Source organism: Eleutherodactylus coqui, chromosome 3 (assembly GCF_035609145.1).
Source record: "Eleutherodactylus coqui strain aEleCoq1 chromosome 3, aEleCoq1.hap1, whole genome shotgun sequence".
In the NCBI taxonomy this organism is placed as follows: Eukaryota; Metazoa; Chordata; class Amphibia; order Anura; family Eleutherodactylidae; genus Eleutherodactylus; species Eleutherodactylus coqui.
Window position 1 is genome coordinate 204,612,137 of NC_089839.1, and position 20,997 is coordinate 204,633,133.

The 20,997-nt window shown below is 47.1% G+C and overlaps 1 protein-coding gene across 1 annotated transcript; it reads right to left on the minus strand.

The window, feature by feature from the left end:
* Positions 1–684: 684 nt before the first annotated feature.
* LOC136619947 (natural cytotoxicity triggering receptor 3-like) lies at positions 685–20,541 on the minus strand. The gene is made up of 6 exons (XM_066594663.1): positions 20,483–20,541; positions 14,706–14,860; positions 13,438–13,794; positions 12,006–12,107; positions 4,662–4,702; positions 685–1,372 (listed from the first exon to the last, which is right to left on the minus strand). The coding sequence occupies exons 2-6, from the start codon at positions 14,752–14,754 to the stop codon at positions 1,349–1,351; spliced, it is 573 nt and encodes a 190-aa protein (XP_066450760.1). The 5' UTR covers positions 14,755–14,860; positions 20,483–20,541; the 3' UTR covers positions 685–1,348.
* Between the last annotated feature and the right edge of the window lie 456 nt (positions 20,542–20,997).

A 20,997-nucleotide genomic window follows, 5' to 3' on the forward strand; every position in this document is an offset into this window, starting at 1 on the left:
TATCTCTGGTCGCTTACTATTCTAACCCCCCATCCCCCAGTCCCTAGAAGCTTTGATAGCTACTTTGCTGCTTTCTACTCTTGTGCCCCCCCTATTTCTCATGGATTGTAAGCTCTTGTGTCTCTCCTATTTCCTCATAGACTGTAAACTCTTGTGACCCCCTATTTTCTTATAGATTGTAAGCCTCGTGTTGTGTAGAGTGTTAAGGCAGCAGTATGCAGTCCTAAGCTCTCACTCACAACCTGAAGGTTGTGGGTTCAGGTAGTCGGCTCAAGGTTGACTCAGCCTTCCATCCTTCTGAGGTCAGTAAATGAGTATCCAGCTTGCTGGGGGGTAATAAACAAAAAAATTAACTAAAAGCACTGCGGAATAAGTTGGTGCTATACAAATAAGAAGTCCCTTCCCCTTTTGTGTGCCCCTATTTGCTCATAGAGTGTTAGCTCTTGTGTCCCCCCCACTTCCTCATAGATTGTAAGCTCTTGTGAGCAAGGACCTCACTCCTGTCGATTAGTTTATTTCTTTGTGACGTCTGATGTCTGTTTATGTTTCCTCTGATTTGTAAAGCCCTACGGAATATGTTGGCGCTATGTAAAGATTGTTATTGTGTCCTGCGGCTGCTGTTACTGGACATCTGGTGGTAGATCACATTTATAAGCCTTCTTCCCCGGGATCCCTGCAAGTAGGAGCCGCAGACCACCTGATATGTTATGGAGGGATTATAATCTGGAATGAAGTGATAGGACAGGACGTATGTCTCCAGTTTACACCTGTATCTTAGTGGCAGCCCGCACTCCAGATGGCAGTGCCATAGTGATCGCACCCCTTATAACAGTAAGATGTTGGCACTCTTATATGTTGTAGATCTCTCTAAACTTTATTATCAGCAATCCACAGACAATGTGACGTCTCCTTCTGATGCTCCAACCTTCCTCTAACAATCGGATTGTTTAGGAGGAAGATGAGCAGTATAACTATAAGTATCACCCGCCGTGTAGAAGTCATGGCCATCACTAATGTGAAGGCTCTGTATCAGTTCACACCTCTCAGTCATATAACTCTGATCCTCCTCTGTGATTGGCGGAGTCTTTGCTATGAAATGATACTGTAGAGATCCAGTAGAGCCCCGCCTTCTTTGAAATCATCTGGTACTGTGGGGGAGGAGTTTTCTCTATGGTATGATACTGTACAGAGCCATCCCCTGATAGGTGGAGGGCCCCGCCTTCTCTGACCTCATCTGGGTCTGTGGGGGAGGAGTTTTCTCTATGGTATGACACTGTACAGAGCCATCTCCTGATATCTGGAGGGCCCCAGTCTCCCGATGGGGCTTGTGCTGGCAGGAACATGTGTTCTATTGGTGAGAAGTCTGCACATTCTGGAAAGACACAATCAGAAGAAAGAGCCATCATTAGTCTGCACCGATCACAATGTGGGGAGAACATCCCAAGACCGTTCTTGCACACGGTTATTACAAATCATCATCTCGATTTGAACCACTCAGGTCTCCCGTTTAATGACACTCAGATACAGAAAATAGATACACATGGAAACAGAAACTCAAAAAGTTTTGTTGCACAACATTAAAAAGTTTTCCCCCTCAGAGGTGTCAGTGCGCCCCCTTTGTCACTGGACACACATGGAGCCTGTAGTCAAGTTCCTGCTGTACACTTTGTAGCGGATCACCACTGACTGATGCAATGGCTTCTGGGATGCCGCAGATTATGGTAAGTGGTAAGGGGGGCATGTAGACTCTAACACCCCCCAGGGACATAAATCACAAGGTGTAAGGTCCGGGGAACGTGAAGGCCAAGCAAGATGTTCACCATCGTCACCACCGGCACGGCCGATCCATCTGTGTGGTAGTCGCCGCTCACTTCTGACTTCATTGTGACAATGGGGAGGGGGCATCCTGTTGGGATTCCTGTTCCAGATTCTTGTGGCAGACGCCATATCTGTAGGATGTTCAGGTACGAAATCCCTGGGATTCTTTCCTCATGGAGAATAAAGGGGCCAGACACTTTCCTTCAGGTTATAGCGCAAAACACATTCAACTTGGGGCAGTCGCACATACGCTACATGTAGGCAGGTGGGTTTCCCCTCCCCCTCATTCTGAAATTTCAGTTGTTGTGGTGGAAGGCGGCTTCACCACTAAAGACTCGATGAAACCATCGCTGTCCATTAGTTTGCATTCTCTTGCAGAAAGAACGTCGCCGCACTTTGTTGTCCAGTTTTAGATCTCCCACTTTTTCCCTCAAAACTGGAGTACAACTTACAAATTATGTGCCGGCTGGGAGGAGCTTCACCAAACTTTGATTGAAAATGAGGTTGCACACTAATAACAGACCGGTAGACGTGAAAATCCCCGTAGTGACAACTATGGTGGAATAAAACTTTTGGGCCTCATTTAGCAAAACTGTCTAAAAGTATCCCATAGCAACCAATCACAGCGCAGGGTTCATTTTATCTCAACAGCTGGAGAAATGAAAACTGTGCTGTGATTGTTTGCTATGGGCAAGAAGGATGTCTTACTTTTAGACAGTTTTGCTAAAGGATTCTTTTTGAGTTCCTGTTTCCATTGATATCAAATATATGTATGTGAATTTCTGAGGACTTCATGTGACACTTATATGGACGCACTCCACTGTTTCCACGCTTACTGGTGGTCAGTTGGATGATTTTCACTTATAGATGCAACCTTTTCCCTTAAAGTTGCAGTACAATCTACAAATTATGCGCCCGCTAGGTGGATCTTCACCAAACTTTGATCAATAAGGAGGTTGCACACTAATAATAGAACGGTAGATGTGAAAATTCCCCTAGTGACAACTATGATGGAATAACGTTTTTTGGGCCTCATTTAGTAAAACTGTCCAACAGTAAGTCGTTCTTGTTGCCCATAGCAACCAATCACAGCACAGCGTTCGTTTTACCTCAGTAGCTGCAGAAATGAACACTGCGCTGTGATTGGCTGCTGTGGGCAACAAGAACGTCTTACTGTCAGACAGTTTTGCTAAATGAAACATTTTTAATTTTCTGTTTCCATTGATATAAAATTTATGTATCTGGGTGTTATTAACCCCTTCCCGCTCCAGGGCGTAAGTTTACGTCCTGGCAGCGGGGTACTGCCAGCAACAGGGAGTAAACTTACGCCCCCTGGGGAAAGCGAGAGATCATAAGCGATCTCGCGCAATCCGGCAGTGGGAGCCGGCTGTCAGTGATACCCGGCCCCCTTCTGCAACAGCGGGGGTGCATCGGAGATGCGCCCCCTGCTGTTAACCTCTTCCCTGCCGTGATCTATGTAGATCGCAGTATGGGAAGTGTTCTCAGAGGGAGCGCGCTACCTCTGTGATGTTGTCGGGTAATTGCGATATAATCACAGAGAGCCCGGCTGTTTGCCATAGCAACAGGATGCCAGATACAGACGTCCTGTATTGCCATTGCCTATGATCGCTGTAATAAGTGATAAGGCATTGTAGGAGAGAAGTCCTGCAATGCCTTATCACAGCGATCATCGGTGGTATGCTGTAAGTCCCCCAGGAGGACACAAATGGTGTACAAAAAAGATCAAAATAATGTACAAAAAATAAAAATGTAGAAAAAAAAAAGTAAAAAACATCCTTATTAGGTGCTTTTTCACATATTAGCATAAAAAAATGTAAAAAAAATTAAAATCCCACATATTTGGTATCGTCGTGTCCGTAACGACACGTACAATAAGTTACACATGCTTTTTATCCTGCACGGCAAAAAGCGGGAAAAACAAACGCTAAAATACAGGCAAAACGCTAATTTGTAGCATTTTGCCTCCCAAAAAATGCAATAAAAGTGATCAAAAAAGACCATGTACCCCAAAATGGTACCGATAAAAACTACAGCTTTTCTCACAAAAAAATAAGCCCTCACAGAGCTCTGTACATAGAAAAATAAAAAAGTTACAGGCCTTTGAATGCAGCGATTTAGAAAATAAAAAAGATTTCCAAAAAAAGGTTTTTATTGCAGAAAAGTGGAAAAACCTAAAAAAAATTTAAGAATTTAGGTATCGTTGTAATTGTACCGGCCCGCAGAAAAAATATATTATGTAATTTATGCTGCATAATTATCGCTGTAAAAAAAAAATGTATGGCAGAATTGATGCGTTTTCTCTCCCTATTATCATAAAAAAATAATAAAAGTTTTACAATATAGTCAATGTACTCAAAAATGCCACCCTCAAAAGCTACAGTTCGCCATACAAAAAACAAGCCATTATACGGCCACGTCGACAGAAAAGTAAAAAAGTTATTGCTTTTGAAAAATGGAGATAAAAATCCGCCAAAAATGGTTGCGTCCTTGAGCCCAAAATAGGCCATGTCCTTAAGGGGTTAAAGGTGAGTTATGAGGGGTCACATTTGGGAAGATCATGTGTAATAACCCAGTATTTACCGCCAGATTGTGGTCATGGGTCCTCAACTATAGGGCTTCATTGACAGCATTGGTTTACAATATTGGGAAGAAAGACTTAATGGGCCCCCTAGGGCTCCTAGGCCCATGTGTGATTACCCCCCTGCACCCCCTATACGTACGCCCCAGGATCAGATATAAAATACTTTCCCTCCTGACACGATTCATAAAATATAAAAGGTAGAGAATCCAAATATATGATACATATAATAAAGACAAGTCACCTGCAGCACCTCAGGGCCCCGGGGTGCGCTCTGTCTGCTACCTGGAAATTATAAAATATAAATATAAAATATATTAGCGATAACATTATATCACGTGTCTGACTGTAATACTACCATTATATCACCTCTGATTTTAAAATGATATCATGTATCTGACTGTAATAACATTATATTATGTGTCTGACTGTAATAACATTATATCATGTGTCTGACTATAATACTACCATTATATCACCTCTGATTATAACATGATATCATGTATCTGACTGTAATAACATTATACCACATATAACTTACTCTTCCACTGTACACCTTGGGGCTGAAGAGAAGAAGCTATTAGACATTGCCATGTACTCCCAAAATTTAGCAACCCCCCCATCGTATATTATATAACGTCTGTGCTACGTGGGCTGCTCTCCCCATTTTCCTGTTCTCTGCATGCAGCATTTAACACCCCAACAATAATCACCTTGTTTGGAGATTCTATAACATCCAAACACCAAAAGGACGACAACAACGATGACCCCAAGTACAGCTCTCACGATGATAATATAGAGGGTCTCATACAGGGACAGTCACTCCTGCCCCTCAAAAATCCTATCAAAAAAGCGCTACAAAGTCGCGCGACTTTGTAGCACCACAAAATCACAATATCACTATGAGAAAACGCAGCAATATCGCACAGAACACAGTTGTGCGATTTTCTTGCAGCGATATCGCTGTCGCCCGTGTGAAATAGGTCTTATTCCTAATTCTGCGGAATCATTTTCCTGAGCATGGATATTTATATATGTAGATCATAGTCGCCGTCCTGGGATGGGCTTTCTGCTAGTATTATATTATGTCTGACTGTAATAGTATTATAACATGTATTGGACTGTAATAACATATCATGTATCTAACTGTAATACTACTATTATATCACCTCTGATTATAAAATTCTATCATGTGTCTGACTGTAATAACATTATACAACATATAACTAGAGATGAGTGAGCAACAAAATGCTCGGGTGCTCGTTACTCGAGACGAACTTTTCGCGATGCTCGAGGGTTCGTTTCGAGTAACGAACCCCATTAAAGTCAATGGGCGACCCAAGCATTTTTGTATATCGCCGATGCTCGCTAAGGTTTTCGTTTGTGAAAATCTGGGCAATTCAAGAAAGTGATGGGAACGACACAGAAACGGATAGGGCAGGCGAGAGGCTACATGTTGGGCTGCATCTCAAGTTCCCAGGTCCCACTATTAAGCCACAATAGCGGCAAAAGTGCCCCCCCCCCCCCAACAACTTTTACTTCTGAAAAGCCCTCATTAGCAATGCATACCTTAGCTAAGCACCACACTACCTCCAACAAAGCACAATCACTGCCTGCATGACACTCCGCTGCCACTTCTCCTGGGTTACATGCTGCCCCCCCCCCCACGACCCAGTGTCCACAGCGCACACCAAACTGTCCCTGCCCAGCCTTCAGCTGCCCTCATGCCACGCCACACTCATGTCTATATATAAGTGCGTCTCCCATGAGGAGGAACCGCAGGCACACACTGCAGAGGGTTGGCACGGCTAGGCAGTGACCCTCTTTAAAAGGGGCGGGGCGATAGTCCACAATGCTGTACAGAAGCAATGAGAAATCCAATCCTGTGCCACCTCCATCAGGAGCTGCACACGTGGGCATAGCAATGGGGAACCTATGTGCCACACACTATTCATTCTGTCAAGGTGTCTGCATGCCCCAGTCAGACCGCGTTTTTTTATAAACAGTCACAGGCAGGTACAACTCCGCAATGGGAATTCCGTGTGCACCCACAGCATGGGTGGCTCCCTGGAACCCACCGGCTATACATTAATATATCCCATTGCAGTGCCCATCACAGCTGAGGTAACGTCCGATTAAATGCAGGTGGGCTTCAGCGCACACTGCATGCCCCAGTCAGACCGGGCTTTTTAATTCATAGACACAGGCAGGTACAACTCCCTATTGTGAAGTCCCTGTGGACCGACAGCATGGGTGGGTGCCAGGAACCCACCGGCGGTACATAAATATATTCCATTGCATTGCCCATCACAGCTGAGGTAATGTCATGTTTAATGCAGGTGGGCTTCGGCCCACACTGCATGCCCCAGTCAGACTGGGGTTCTTTAGAAGTGGACACATGCAGTTACAACTCCCTGTGGACCCACAGCATGGGTGGCTCCCTGGAAGCCACCGGCGGTACATAAATACATCCCATTGCAGTGCCCAACACAGCTGATGTAACGTCAGCTGTAATGCAGGTGGGCTAAAAATTAATTTGATTACACTGTAGGCGAGGGCCCCCAAAAATTGGTGTACCAACAGTACTAATGTACCTGAGAAAAATTGCCCATGCCCAACCAAGAGGGCAGGTGAAACCCATTAATCGCTTTGGTTAATGTGGCTTAATTGGTAACTAGGCCTGGAGGCAGCCCAGTTAAAATAAAAATTGGTTCAGGTGAAAGTTTCAACGCTTTAATGAGCATTGAAACGTCTAAAAATTGTTTACAAAAATTATATGCCTGAGCCTTGTGGGCCTAAGAAAAATTGCCCGTTCGGCGTGATTATGTGAGGTTTCAGGAGGAGGAGCAGGAGGAGGAGGAGGAATGTTATACACAGATTGATGAAGCAAAGAGGTCCCCGTTTTTGATGGGGATAGAGAACGATGCTTCAATCCGCGGGTGCAGCCGACGTATTGCTTAGGTATCGCTGCTGTCCGCTGGTAAAGAAGAGAAGTCTGGGGAAATCCAGGCTTTGTTCATCTTGATGAGTGTAAGCCTGTCGGCACTGTCGGTTGACAGGCGGGTACGCTTATCCGTGATGATTCCCCCAGCCGCACTAAACACCCTCTCTGACAAGACGCTAGCCGCAGGACAAGCAAGTACCTCCAGGGCATACAGCGCGAGTTCAGGCCACGTGTCCAGCTTCGACACCCAGTAGTTGTAGGGGGCAGAGGCGTCACCGAGGACGGTCGTGCGATCGGCTACGTACTCCCTCACCATCCTTTTACAGTGCTCCTGCCGACTCAGCCTTGACTGGGGAGCGGTGACACAGTCTTGCTGGGGAGCCATAAAGCTGTCAAGGGCCTTAGAGAGTATTGCCCTGCCTGTGCTGTACATGCTGCCTGATCTCCGCGCCTCCCCTGCTACCTGGCCCTCGGAACTGCGCCTTCGGCCACTAGCGCTGTCGGATGGGAATTTTACCATCAGTTTGTCCGCCAGGGTCCTGTGGTATAGCATCACTCTCGAACCCCTTTCCTCTTTGGGTATGAGAGTGGAAAGGTTCTCCTTATACCGTGGGTCAAGCAGTGTGTACACCCAGTAATCCGTAGTGGCCAGAATGCGTGTAACGCGAGGGTCACGAGAAAGGCATCCTAACATGAAGTCAGCCATGTGTGCCAGGGTACCTGTACGCAACACATGGCTGTCCTCACTAGGAAGATCACTTTCAGGATCCTCCTCCTCCTCCTCCTCAGGCCATAAACGCTGAAAGGATGACAGGCAAGCAGCATGGGTACCCTCAGCAGTGGGCCAAGCTGTCTCTTCCCCCTCCTCCTCATCTTCCTCCTCCTCCTCACCGCGCTGAGATATAGACAGGAGGGTGTTCTGACTATCCAGCGACATACTGTCTTCCCCCGGCTCTGTTTCCGAGCGCAAAGCGCCTGCCTTTATGCTTTGCAGGGAACTTCTCAAGAGGCATAGCAGAGGGATGCTGACGCTAATGATTGCAGCATCGCCGCTCACCACCTGGGTAGACTCCTCAAACTTTCCAAAGACCTGGCAGATGTCTGCCAACCAGGCCCACTCTTCTGAAAAGATTTGAGGAGGCTGACTCCCACTGCGCTGCCCATGTTGAAGTTGGTATTCCACTATAGCTCTACGCTGCTCATAGAGCCTGGCCAACATGTGGAGCGTAGAGTTCCACCGTGGGGGCACGTCGCAAAGCAGTCGGTGCACTGGCAGATGAAACCGATGTTGCAGGGTGCGCAGGGTGGCAGCGTCCGTGTGGGACTTGCGGAAATGTGCGCAGAGCTGGCGCACCTTTCCGAGCAGGTCTGACAAGCGTGGGTAGCTTTTCAGAAAGCGCTGAACCACCAAATTAAAGACGTGGGCCAGGCATGGCACGTGCGTGAGGCTGCCGAGCTGCAGAGCCGCCACCAGGTTACGGCCGTTGTCACACACGACCATGCCCGGTTGGAGGCTCAGCGGCGCAAGCGAGCGGTCGGTCTGCTCTGTCAGACCCTGCAGCAGTTCGTGGGCCATGTGCCTCTTATCTCCTAAGCTGAGTAGTTTAAGCACGGCCTGCTGACGCTTGCCCACCGCTGTGCTGCCATGCCGCGCGACACCGACTGCTGGCGACGTGCTGCTGCTGACACATCTTGATTGCGAGACAGAGGTTGCGTTGGAGGAGGGTGCTTTAGTGGAGGAAGCATACACCGCCGCAGATACCAGCACCGAGCTGGGGCCCGCAATTCTGGGGGTGGGTAGGACGTGAGCTGTCCCAGGCTCTGACTCGGTCCCAGCCTCCACTAAATTCACCCAATGTGCCGTCAGGGAGATATAGTGGCCCTGCCCGCCTGTGCTTGTCCACGTGTCTGTTGTTAAGTGGACCTTGGCAGTAACCGCGTTGGTGAGGGCGCGTACAATGTTGCGGGAGACGTGGTCGTGCAGGGCTGGGACAGCACATCGGGAAATGTAGTAGCGACTGGGAACTGAGTAGCGCGGGGCCGCCGCCGCCATCATACTTTTGAAGGACTCCGTTTCCACAACCCTATACGGCAGCATCTCCAGGCTGATCAATTTGGCTATGTGCACGTTTAACGCTTGAGCGTGCGGGTGCGTGGCGGCGTACTTGCGCTTGCGCTCAAACACTTGCGCAAGCGACGGCTGGACGGTGCGCTGACAGACATTGCTGGATGGGGCCGAGGACAGCGGAGGTGAGGGTGTGGGTGCAGGCCAGGAGACGGTAGTGCCTGTGTCCTCAGAGCGGGGTTGGATCTCAGTGACAGGTTGGTGCACAGGGGGAGAGGCAGCGGTGCAAACCGGAGGCAGTGAACGGCCTTCGTCCCACCTTGTGGGGTGCTTGGCCATCATATGTCTGCGCATGCTGGTGGTGGTGAGGCTGGTGGTGGTGGCTCCCCGGCTGATCTTGGTGCGACAAAGGTTGCACACCACTGTTCGTCGGTCGTCTGCACTCTCAGTGAAAAACTGCCAGACCTTTGAGCACCTCGGCCTCTGCAGGGTGGCATGGCGCGAGGGGGCGCTTTGGGAAACAGTTGGTGGATTATTCGGTCTGGCCCTGCCTCTACCCCTGGACACCGCACTGCCTCTTGCAACCTGCCCTGCTGCTGCCCTTGCCTCCCCCTCTGAAGACCTGTCCTCAGTAGGCGTAGCAAACCAGGTGGGGTCAGTCACCTCATTGTCCTGCTGCTCTTCCTCCGAATCCTCTGTGCGCTCCTCCCTCTGACTTACTGCCCTTACTACTACCTCACTGATAGACAACTGTGTCTCAACGTCATCGTCCTCCTCACCCACTGAAAGGTCTTGAGACAGTTGCCGGAAGTCCCCAGCCTCATCCCCCGGACCCCGGGAACTTTCCAATGGTTGGGCATCAGTCACGATAAACTCCTCTGGTGGGAGAGGAACCACTGCTGCCCAATCTGAGCAGGGGCCCGAGAACAGTTCCTGGGAGTCTGCCCGCTCCTCAGAATGTCTCATTGTAATGGAGTGAGGAGGCTGGGAGGAAGGAGGAGCAGCAGCCAGAGGATTCTGAGTTGCAGCAGTGGACGGCGCAGAACTGTGGGTGGACGATAGATTGCTGGAAGCACTTTCTGCCATTCATGACAGGACCTGCTCACACTGCTCATTTTCTAATAAAGGTCTACCGCGTGGACCCATTAATTATGCGATGAATGTGGGGACGCCAGAAACGTGCCTCTCTCCTAATCCCGCAGCAGTCGGCTGCGATACACCTGGATCAGGAGCTCGGCCTGTGCCCACACCCTGACTTGGGCCTCCACGTCCTCGGCCACGTCCACGTCCTCTAGGCCTACCCCTACCCCTCAGCATGCTGTATTGCCAGTAATGCAGAAACAGAACGCTGTAATTAAATGTGCCGCTTATTGGCCTGTGGTTGGAGGCTGACTTCGCTTATGGAACGCCAGGAAATAATTTTGCGCAAGCCTGCTGTAACACTTAGCTGGCTGCGTATGAATTTGGAGAACTACTACACCCAGCACAGACCCAGAACACTGAGGACAGTCACAGGCAGCCCAAATAGATTTTTTTCCCCAAATTTTTTTGCAAAGGCCCACTGCCTATATTCAATCAATAATCAATATGTCTTCTGTCCCTGCCTAAGCACTTCTGGCCCTGGAGTATGTCACAGAACTGCAGAGTGTTGCACTGTGCACTGCAATACAGCGGTGATTTCACAGCCCAGGCAGAGCCAGGAAATAATTTTGCGCAAGCCTGCTGTAACACTTAGCTGGCTGCGTATGAATTTGGAGAACTACTACACCCAGCACAGACCCAGAACACTGAGGACAGTCACAGGCAGCCCAAATAGATTTTTTTCCCAAATTTTTTTTGCAAAGGCCCACTGCCTATATTCAATTAATATGTCTTCTGTCCCTGCCTAAGCGCTTCTGGCCCTGGAGTATTACTGCAGGGCGCAATGCTCTGCACGGCCGATATACCAAAAAAAAAAATGTGCAACACTGCAAAAAGCAGCCTCCACAGTACTGCACACGGTTAGATGTGGCCCTAAGAAGGACCGTTGGGGTTCTTGAAGCCTAGAATACTCCTAACACTCTCCCTATAGCAGCTCCAACAAGATAGCACTTTCCCTCCTCTATGTCAGAACGCATCTGTGGCGAGCCGCGGGAGGGGCCGATTTTTATACTCGGGTGACACCTGATCTCGCCAGCCACTCACTGCAGGGGGGTGGTATAGGGCTTGAACGTCGCAGGGGGAAGTTGTAATGCCTTCCCTGTCTTTCAATTGGCCAGAAAAGCGCGCTAATGTCTCAGAGATGAAAGTGAAAGTAACCCGAACATCGCGTGGTACTCGTTACGGGTAACGAGCATCTCGAACACGCTAATACTCGAACGAGTATCAAGCTCGGCCGAGTACTTTCGCTCATCTCTACATATAACCTACTCTTCCAAAGTAGTCCTTGGGGCTAAAGAGAAGAAGCTATTAGAAATTGCCATGTCCCCTACATTTTGCACCTCCTCCTCCTGTATATTATATAATGTCTGTGCTATGTCAGCTGCTCTCCCTATTACCCCGTTCTCTGTACGCAGTATTTATCACCAGACAATATTCACCTTGTTTGAAGATTCTATAACATCCAAACACCAAGAGGATGACAACAACGATGACCCCGAGTACAGCTCTCACGATGATGATATAGGGGGACTCCAGCACATCTATAGAAGAGAGAATCAGTGGTCAGCAGATGGAGCAGGACTGGACCCGCACTACACGTGTCACCTGCTGCTCCTCATCGTCTCTTATTACATCCTCCTGCAGGACTTCTCCTGTGCTGCACCGATTCTATGGAACTCACTGCCGCAGACCATCAAAAGGTCTCTATGACAACTAGCTACCCACAATGCATCACTCTGCACTGTATATCCTTACTAGCTCAGATACTGGCTAGTGACATGCAGCTTCCTACACCTGTATATTACTTCTCCCATTCTATTAGACAGTGATCTCTTATGGTCAGCAGGGTTCTCTCCTGTAGAGTGTTAGCTCTTATGGTCCGTTGGGTCCTCATGGTCGACAAAAACAAAGTCCTTTCCTCTACTTGTTTTCTCCTGTAGAGTGTGAGCTCTTATGGTCAGTGTGTAAGCTCTTGTGGTCAGTGGGTCTTCTCTCTATTCCATAGAGTGTGAGCGTCAGTGGTTTATACTAATGCGTAGTACATATGTGTTTGTCACCCAATCCTGGGACAGGCTGCACCCGCCACAACCGTCAATCATGTCTCTGCTGACCGTGCACCAATCCTCAGGTACAACTCTGTTCACAATCTCAAATGTCACGTTGAGCAGCATCACAGCACCATGTAGAGAGAGAGATATGAGAGAGAGATGAAGATATAAGAGATATAAGATAGATTAAATAAGAGAGCTATAAGAAATATGAGATAGATAGATCGATAGATAGATAGATAGATAGATAGATAGATAGATAGATAGATAGATAGATAGATAGATAGATAGATAGATAGATATAGAGATATGCAGCGTCCGAGGAGACAGCGGGGAAGAGAAAGGCCTTGTCACGGGACTCTACCATCTCCTACCCTGGGGGTCGCTCGAGATCCGACCATATTACTGCTGAGGGGAGATCACAGTGGATAGTAACCGAAGGTTTCCTTAAGTCACTCGTGACGCCACTGTTCCTTCTCCAGGACTGGATCTTGCAAATTAATAAAGTAGTCCAACATCAGAAAAGTATATTTTGGAACAGAATCGGGAACAGTCGACCTTGTTCATTTACTTAAACGTTTGCATAAAGTCATTAACAATTGCAGAACAGTTGCTGAACAGTTGTAGAAATCACAGTTCACAAGTACAACATCATCACCACTAACTCTGGGCCACGATAGATAGATAGATAGATAGATAGATAGATAGATAGATAGATAGATAGATAGATAGATAGATAGATAGATAGATAGATAGATAGATAGATAGATAGATAGATAGATAGATAGATAGATAGATAGATAGATAGATAGATAATTCCCACCTGTCACATTGAGCAGGGTCCCGGACCCATGTTCAGTTGTTTCTTCACCATGTACAAGAGTGACTTCACAGTAATAAGTGGCGGCGTCTGAGGGAATCACGTTGTGTATGGTGATCTGGGCTGATCTGGTGTTGATGAACTGGTCTGTATTCACTCTGGAGATCCGGCCGGTGAAATCCTCGCTACTATTAGACACCTCTAGTTCGGTCTTCACTAGATGCCTGTACCACTTGTAAGAACCAGCAATCACCTCCTTTGCTTCAGAGACGTTGTAGGTACACGGTAAGGTGGCATCACTGCTTGTGGTGGCATGTACCTCGGGGACCTGAAACACCTGGATCTCCAGGGAGAGGAATCCTGACAGACAGACGGGGGAATTTCTCATCAGGGCACTTCTTGACACCACGTTTTTGGCAGCTTAACATATAACATATGCATGTATATATCCATATATAACACATCTTATTTTCATATATATACAAATATATATCCACATATAAGATGTAAGGGCTCATTCACACTGGCGAGAAAATCGGACAATTTTTTTGCAATGCGAGAGTGAGTGAAAACACATGATTATGAAACCAATGAATTTCAATAGTTTCACTCTCATTTGCGATGTTTTCACTCCTCTGATGCAGCTTGAAAGAAAAATCGCAGCATGTTTTTTCTTTTTGCGATATTGCCCATTGTTCACAATGGGGCTGGCAGCAGCAGTGCCGGCCACATTGAAAGCAATGGAGTTTTACCTTGTTCTCAATGGGGCCAGCGGCAGAAGCAGCACCCCGGCTCCATTGAAAAAAACGGAGAAGATCGTGATCTTCTGCCGCTGCTATGGCATCAGCGGGGGTTCCTTCATCACCGTGGGTAGTCCCTCCCCTCATCACTGAACACTGTGACAGCAGCAGTAGGGTGTACAGTGATGAGGGGACTCCCCGCGGGGATGAAGGAATCCCCTGCCACAGCTGTCACAGCAGTGGCAGAGGATCGCGATCTTCTCCCATTGTTTTCCATGGGGCAGGCACTGTGATGAAGGGATTCCAACAGTGATGCGAGGTTGTTTTCACGTGATGGGTTTCCCATGGATTGCCAGGGTGATATTGGGATGTGAATCACGATGTGCAGGAGCCCTAACACATATACTGCAAATCCATATATAAAACGTGTTACTGAACATCAGCTACATATCACATTTGCTTCTAGCCTGTCTATGGAAGGTATTACTGCGCATCACTGACACCCATGTCTAAAGCCTGAAATGTCCTTACCTTGTAAAGGTCCAAAGATAAGGATGAGTGCTGCCAGTCTTCTCATCATCTTACTGCACAGAGCAGAGGAGGAGATGAAGGAGAAGAGTGGACGGAGGAGATGAAGGAGAAGCACGGACGGTGGAGATGACTCTGTTTATCAGCCTCAGATTCTGCTATAGACAATAAGAAGAAAGAGCAAAAAAAACTGAAAGAGACTGAGAACACAAAACAGAAGATGATCTGAGTACCAAACCCACAGATCAACCACTCCACTGGTTTGTTATGAAACAAATCTGCCCTCATGTGGATGTGTTATGTAAGAACATGTGCAATGTCCTGCAGCGACAGAGGCACGAGGCACACGCTGAGGAGATGGCGGGATAGAGATGGCACTTGTCACAGTGGCTCACCAAACTCCTCCCCAGAGGGACACACGTAACCTCAGCCAAGGCACTGCTAGGCCTCTTCCAGGCAACGCTGTGACAGCAGTTACCTGAATAAGTACTGTGGTGGATCTGAAGAGTTGTCACCGGTGACGCCACCGTTCCTTTACTCCATTGGATGTCCGACAGGCAAATAAGAAAGTCTGCACACAGTTGAATTTGGAAACTTCAATCACTGGGAACGGGCAGTGACTGGAACTTTACTTATCCACTTGAAAACAACTTCACACACCAGTGCAGGAATAACAGTTCAAAGAAGTAAGGGATGAGGATACAGGATGAAAACAGACCTACAGTCTATGTTATCTGTATGACTCCACTCCTGGACGCAGACACTGGAGGAGGACACAACACTCCGCTGACACTCACTTGCAGGTGGACACTTGAACACTGCACAGCGGCTCCTTTTCACACTCTCACTCAAGGTAGGGGTCCTGGAGTTGGAACATCAGGACACTTCTCTGCTTCCATTCTTCACCACATGAGGGTTGAAGGTACCCCCATGTGGCCGGCACTCTCCCTCCCCACTCTACTGTTGAAGTGAAATACGATATGACATCTGATGCTTACCCAGGGACGTAGGAAATGAACAAAGATCTACTTAGTGTCGACACAAATGAGTCTAGGAGACACAAAGGCTCTCAAATCCAGACTGCCTTGTGACATCACAACAGAGCCTTTTATACCCAATAGGCAGTCTTATTAGAAGCTAATACTTATTAGTTCATCTTATCTTTTATACCAGTTACATATATAGAAAGTAGTGGTAGGCAGAGCTAGGGGGGAGCATGGGGGATGCTGCATCCCAACATCCAATTTACACTCCGCTCCTTAGCTTTCCATATAGGAGACTCGTTACATACAGAGAGGAGGGGTACAAAGTTGTGAGAGTGAATTCCTGTGCAGCCTCCTAGTACAGTGTTGCACTGTTTCCTTGACTACCAGCAAAAGATTATATACATGGTAAAACAGACTGCACACACAAACATTTACATTTATACTTAAGGGACTTAATAACAATATATACTTAATATGCTTTAGCCTATGGGCGGGTAAACAATAGTTTATAAGTCCTCGTACCACATTTTCCTCCTTTTGATAGCTATCACTCGTTTATAGCCTATCATCCTAATTTAGGGGTTTAAACCCCCATACACTTCAGTATAGCCTGTGTATCCCGTGCTGCATCAGTATCTATCCATGTTTCAGAAGGAGAGAATACTGGATTATAGCATATGTTCTGTGAACCTTGTTCACACTTGTAGTAGGTAGTCTTATTATATGTGTAACCCCCTACTTGTCTCCCCTTACCCGTGTAGTAAGTATGGCACACTAATGTTCCTGTGATGTGTGTACCCATTCTAGCTAGTTGCATACATTTATCACAATTATTGGCACAATTCCAAATTTACCTGCATAGAGTAATCCCCCCAACACAGTCTTTAGTAGGTTCTTCATTCTTCTCATTGTCTTGCAGCTGTAGCTCTCCCTTCTCCTTTGTGTTTGAGGGAAAAACAATGTCTCTTGTGCAAAAACCACTGTCTCTGTGAAGAAAACAGTGTCTCTGTGAAGAAAACACTGTCTCTGTAAAGAAAACACTGTCTCTGTAAAGAAAACACTGTCTCTGTAAAGAAAACACTGTCACTGATGATTCCTGAGCTTCCAGCGGGATGGGGGGGGGGGGGGGGGGCAAGGTCCCTGTCTGGTCTAAGGCACTTCTGGAGGTTTTTTAAGGTGAACTTCAGGGGATCCGTCGGGTGTGGTAAGCAGGCACGGTCACTGTAGGCCACTTTGACTCTGGTCTGGTGGATTCAAGGTCCCATCTCAGCAACTTTAACAACAGTCAGGGTAGATGGGATAACGGTGTATTGACCCTTCCACCTTGGTTTGCGAGGCCTCTGGTGCCAATCTTTCACCCAGACTTTTTCCCCTGGAAAAAAAAAGAAGTACACAGCAGTATCCAGACATATAGGTAACTTTTGCACAGCAATATTCAAGCAAGTAGGTAACCTTTCAGACAGTGGCAGCTTGCTTAGCCTCAGCATCTACTTCTCTGTTTCCCTGTGCAACAAATGAGTCTCCCTTCTGTCTTCCTTTACAGTGAATGGCCCACGCCTCTTCTGACAGTTCCAGAATGAGAGGAGCGTACTTCACTTCTTGACCCACTGAAGGGATCAGACTCTTTTCTTTTCCCAGGGTTCCATGAACATGGAGTGTGAGGAAGGCATACTTTGATTCAGTGAAGATATTGACTTTCACCCCAGCTGCCAGCTTTAGGGCTTCTGATAAGTGCAATAAGTTCTGCCTTTTGAGCTGAAGTTCTTTTTGGGCAGAAGTTCTGCTTTTGTAGTAGTCTGTAGGGTGACCACTGCATATTCAACATAGCGTATGCCTTCATCCATGAGGCTGCTATCATCTGTGTACTATTCTATATCTGGAGCTTCAAGCGGTGTGTTCCATTGGTCAGGATAGCTGCTAAAACTTTATTTATCACCTCACAGAGTTATAGTCAGGGGTTCCAGTTCTGGTAGACAACAGGGTTGCTTGATTTAGAGTAGTACACACTTCCAACTTCTGTCTTGGGTTTTCACATAGGAAGCCTTGATACTTTATTATGCAAGCATTTGTCAGCCAGTGGTGACCTTTGGCGTCCATCAGAGTTAGGATAGAAGGTGGCACTCATACTGTAAAATCTTGACCCAGGGTTAGCTTGTCAGCCTCCGTAACCAAGGTCACTGTTGCTGCCAGTCTTCTCAGGCAGGAAGGCCATCTCATGACCACATTATCAAGTTGCTTGGAGAAATAGGCAACAGGTTGATGTCATGATCCCATCATCTGGGTGAGAACACCAATCGCCAGTCCCTTCTTCCTATGAACTTACAGAATAAATGGCCTTTCCAGATTAGGCAAGGCCGGTGCCAATGCTTTTAGGAGGGCCTGCTTGAAGTTTTCCTAGGCCCTTGTATGTTCCTGCTTCTAGCAGTAGGGGGCATCTTCACCTCCCTTTGTGACTTAATAGAGGGGTTTGGCCATTTCAGCAAAGCCAGGTATCCATATTCTGCAGAATCTGGCAGCTCCAAGGAATTCTATGACTTTTGCTTCAGGTGGTTGGTACAGCGATATTGCAGATGGCCTACTTTCTTTCAACTCCCAGTTGTACCTTTCCGCTGAGATGTGAAATCCCAAGTATTTGACAGTTGCTTAGCAGATCTGTGGCTTCTTTCTTAAGACTTTATATCTAGTTTCATAGAGATGATGAAGCACTGTCTTAGTGTTCTGCAGACACCGCTCAGAGGTAGATTCAGTTATGAGGAGGTCATCCACATACTGTAGCAATACATTGCCTGGCTGGGAAGGGAGAGAGAATTTCCTTAGGTCAGTAGCAAGAGCTTCTCTGAAGAGTGTGGGTGAGTTCTTGAACACTTTTCTCCAGTTCTTGGGTCTTCCCATTGGAAGGCAAAGACAAGATGACTATCTTCTGTCAGCCTGGCGGTGAAGAAAGCGTGTTTCAAATTCAGCACAGTAAAGTGAGTTGCTTCCCCAGGTATTAGTCCAAGCAAAGTGTACGGGTTGGGTACTGTCTAATGCAAAGTAACCACAGCTTGATTCACTGCTCTGAGATCCTGGGCTGGGTGATACTCTGTTATTCCAGGTTTCTTTACAGGCAGGAGAGGGGGGTTCCAGGGTGATTGGCATCTCCTCAGGATACTGTACTTCAGAAATTTTTCCAGATGCAGTGTAAGCCCTGGCAGGTAGCAGATGGTTGGTGGTATTACCTGATGGACACCGGTTGTGCCCCTGGCTTCAGCTGTACCACGACTGGAGGTACATTCTTATTATGTATTCAAGTGTGGAACCACTGTGTCGTCCCTCTGGGCAGGAAAACCACTCTGTGAAACTTACAGCTGACCCAAAGACTGGATACTCACTCCTCAGCGCATAGCTTGGTACGAGGTGGAAACTAGGACTGAGCTAGCCCTGCACTGGTGAGAAATATGACATTCCTGCCTAACAGAGAGCAGGGTCATCCTCCTGACAAGGACGGCCCTGAGCTGGAACCTGGGCACTGACTAACCCTGTCACGACCCTAACACCAGAACGGGTCATACCAAGGAGGAACAGAGGTCGAGGGTGAGAGTAGGTAACAGAGAACCTGGAAGGTACACAAGTTGCAAATACAGTAGCTGTAGCAGACTGGAGATCAGTAGCAACAGAGATCACTGTAGAAGCAGCAGCCAGAAGCTGTAATACAATTCTGAGCTAGTCCTGGTGGATCATCTTCTGCCTATTCTCCTAGCAGCTTCATTACTAGGTCCGTGGTGGGACTTGAGTTATCTGACTCATGAATGACAGCAAACAATCTCCATTCTTCCTCCTGAAGCACTGTGAGTAAGAGGATGTTGTAAAGGCATCTATGCTTCCGGTTTAAAGGACACTTGGGCCTGTATTTTTCTCATCATATTCTGTCCCAATTTTGGTATTGGACAGTCCGGTGGATACAGGAATTGATGAGTGATTTCTTTGTCTCCCAAAGTGCATTGCAGTGGTACAATAAAGTGATGCTTCCCGCCTTGTCCAGTAGCTCTCACAATCTGGGCTGTTCTGCATTAAAGGGGTTCTAGTTGTCAGATTATAACTATGTTCAGCTCTGGTATCAACCATAGAATCCACAAAATGACCCCATATATTTATTCTAACCATAGGTTCCTGGGGGCCCAGCAGGTAGGAACCTGGTTATTCTCATTTAGCATTATCTTCTTACAGTGAACAATAGGAGCAAAACAAGATTGAGGTTGTGGTGGCAGGCTAGAATGGCTCTGCCATGTGCTTGTCTCTGATAGCGGACATTTTGGGCCTAGCCCCTTCCTCCTTCTCTTCCTGTATGAGCAGAAAAAGTGAGGGGGCAGTCTCTACTCCAGTGACCATGCTTCCTGCACCTTCTGCATTGGTCTCAAACAAGGGGGTGGTGTTGGGGCCCACCCTTCTGTATGTATGAAGGAGGTCTGTTGTTTTGAGCATTGTATGGTGGCTGCCTGCGACACAGACGATGAGTTAACCATATATTGTTTTCAGCTTGGGAGGGGGTATACATTCTATGTGCTTCACACAATGAGTGTTGATTTTCCAGTTCAAAAGATTGGAACTGGTATAAAGGGTATATGCAGCACACCAAAACATATGCATAACACACAGAAAAGAGCTTACTCATACTGCAAATATCCGGCCATCTGCCCTGAAGTCCAGAACAAATCACTATATTCTCTACTGGCTAACACGGTACCAACCCCCCCCCCCCCCTATTTTTTTTTTCATATCACAATTACACAGAAACACCATGACTAGAGCACATACCAGAGTGTCAGGTTACAGGCTTCATCTTGTTAGAGGTACAGATATATCCAGCTCAATTATTTCACACTTGTGGCATTTATTCATAGAACTACAAGTCCCAGCCCACAATCTAACCCCTACCCCTTTCTTTGTTCTACCTCTGGCCATAGAGACTACCGTAAAAGAAGGTAGTGGTTCCTCCTCGACTCTAAAGGAGACGCTATATTTTGGGTGCGGCTTTCTCACTATTCTCAATCATCTTTATGTGACATTCCTTTGCATATCTTAATACACAATGCTTTCATATTAACAATCTGTATCCATCAATTCAATGTACTGAAGCATATGCAGACTTTTCCAAGCAGTTCTAAATCAAGGCTGCCTTCTTGTGGCCAAGTTGATAATAGCTTCGGCCATTCTTTTTCACACAAAAATTTTAACCTTTTGTTTTCCTAACTTTACAATGCAGTTTATTGAAGTTTTGTAGCATGCATTCAAGCGGTGATTGTGAGATTGCCCTCTCCATACTTGGTTGG

Excerpts from the sequence above, each read along its gene's own strand:
- LOC136619947 (XM_066594663.1), bottom strand. The coding sequence starts at position 14,754 with ATGATGAGAAGACTGGCAGCACTCATCCTTATCTTTGGACCTTTACAA. Across the intron at positions 4,703-12,005 it reads TTATAGAATCTTCAAACAAG|GTAGCAGACAGAGCGCACCC; the intron begins GTGAATATTGTC and ends TATAATTTCCAG. Across the intron at positions 1,373-4,661 it reads GGGGCCCTGAGGTGCTGCAG|AATGTGCAGACTTCTCACCA; the intron begins GTGACTTGTCTT and ends GTGTCTTTCCAG.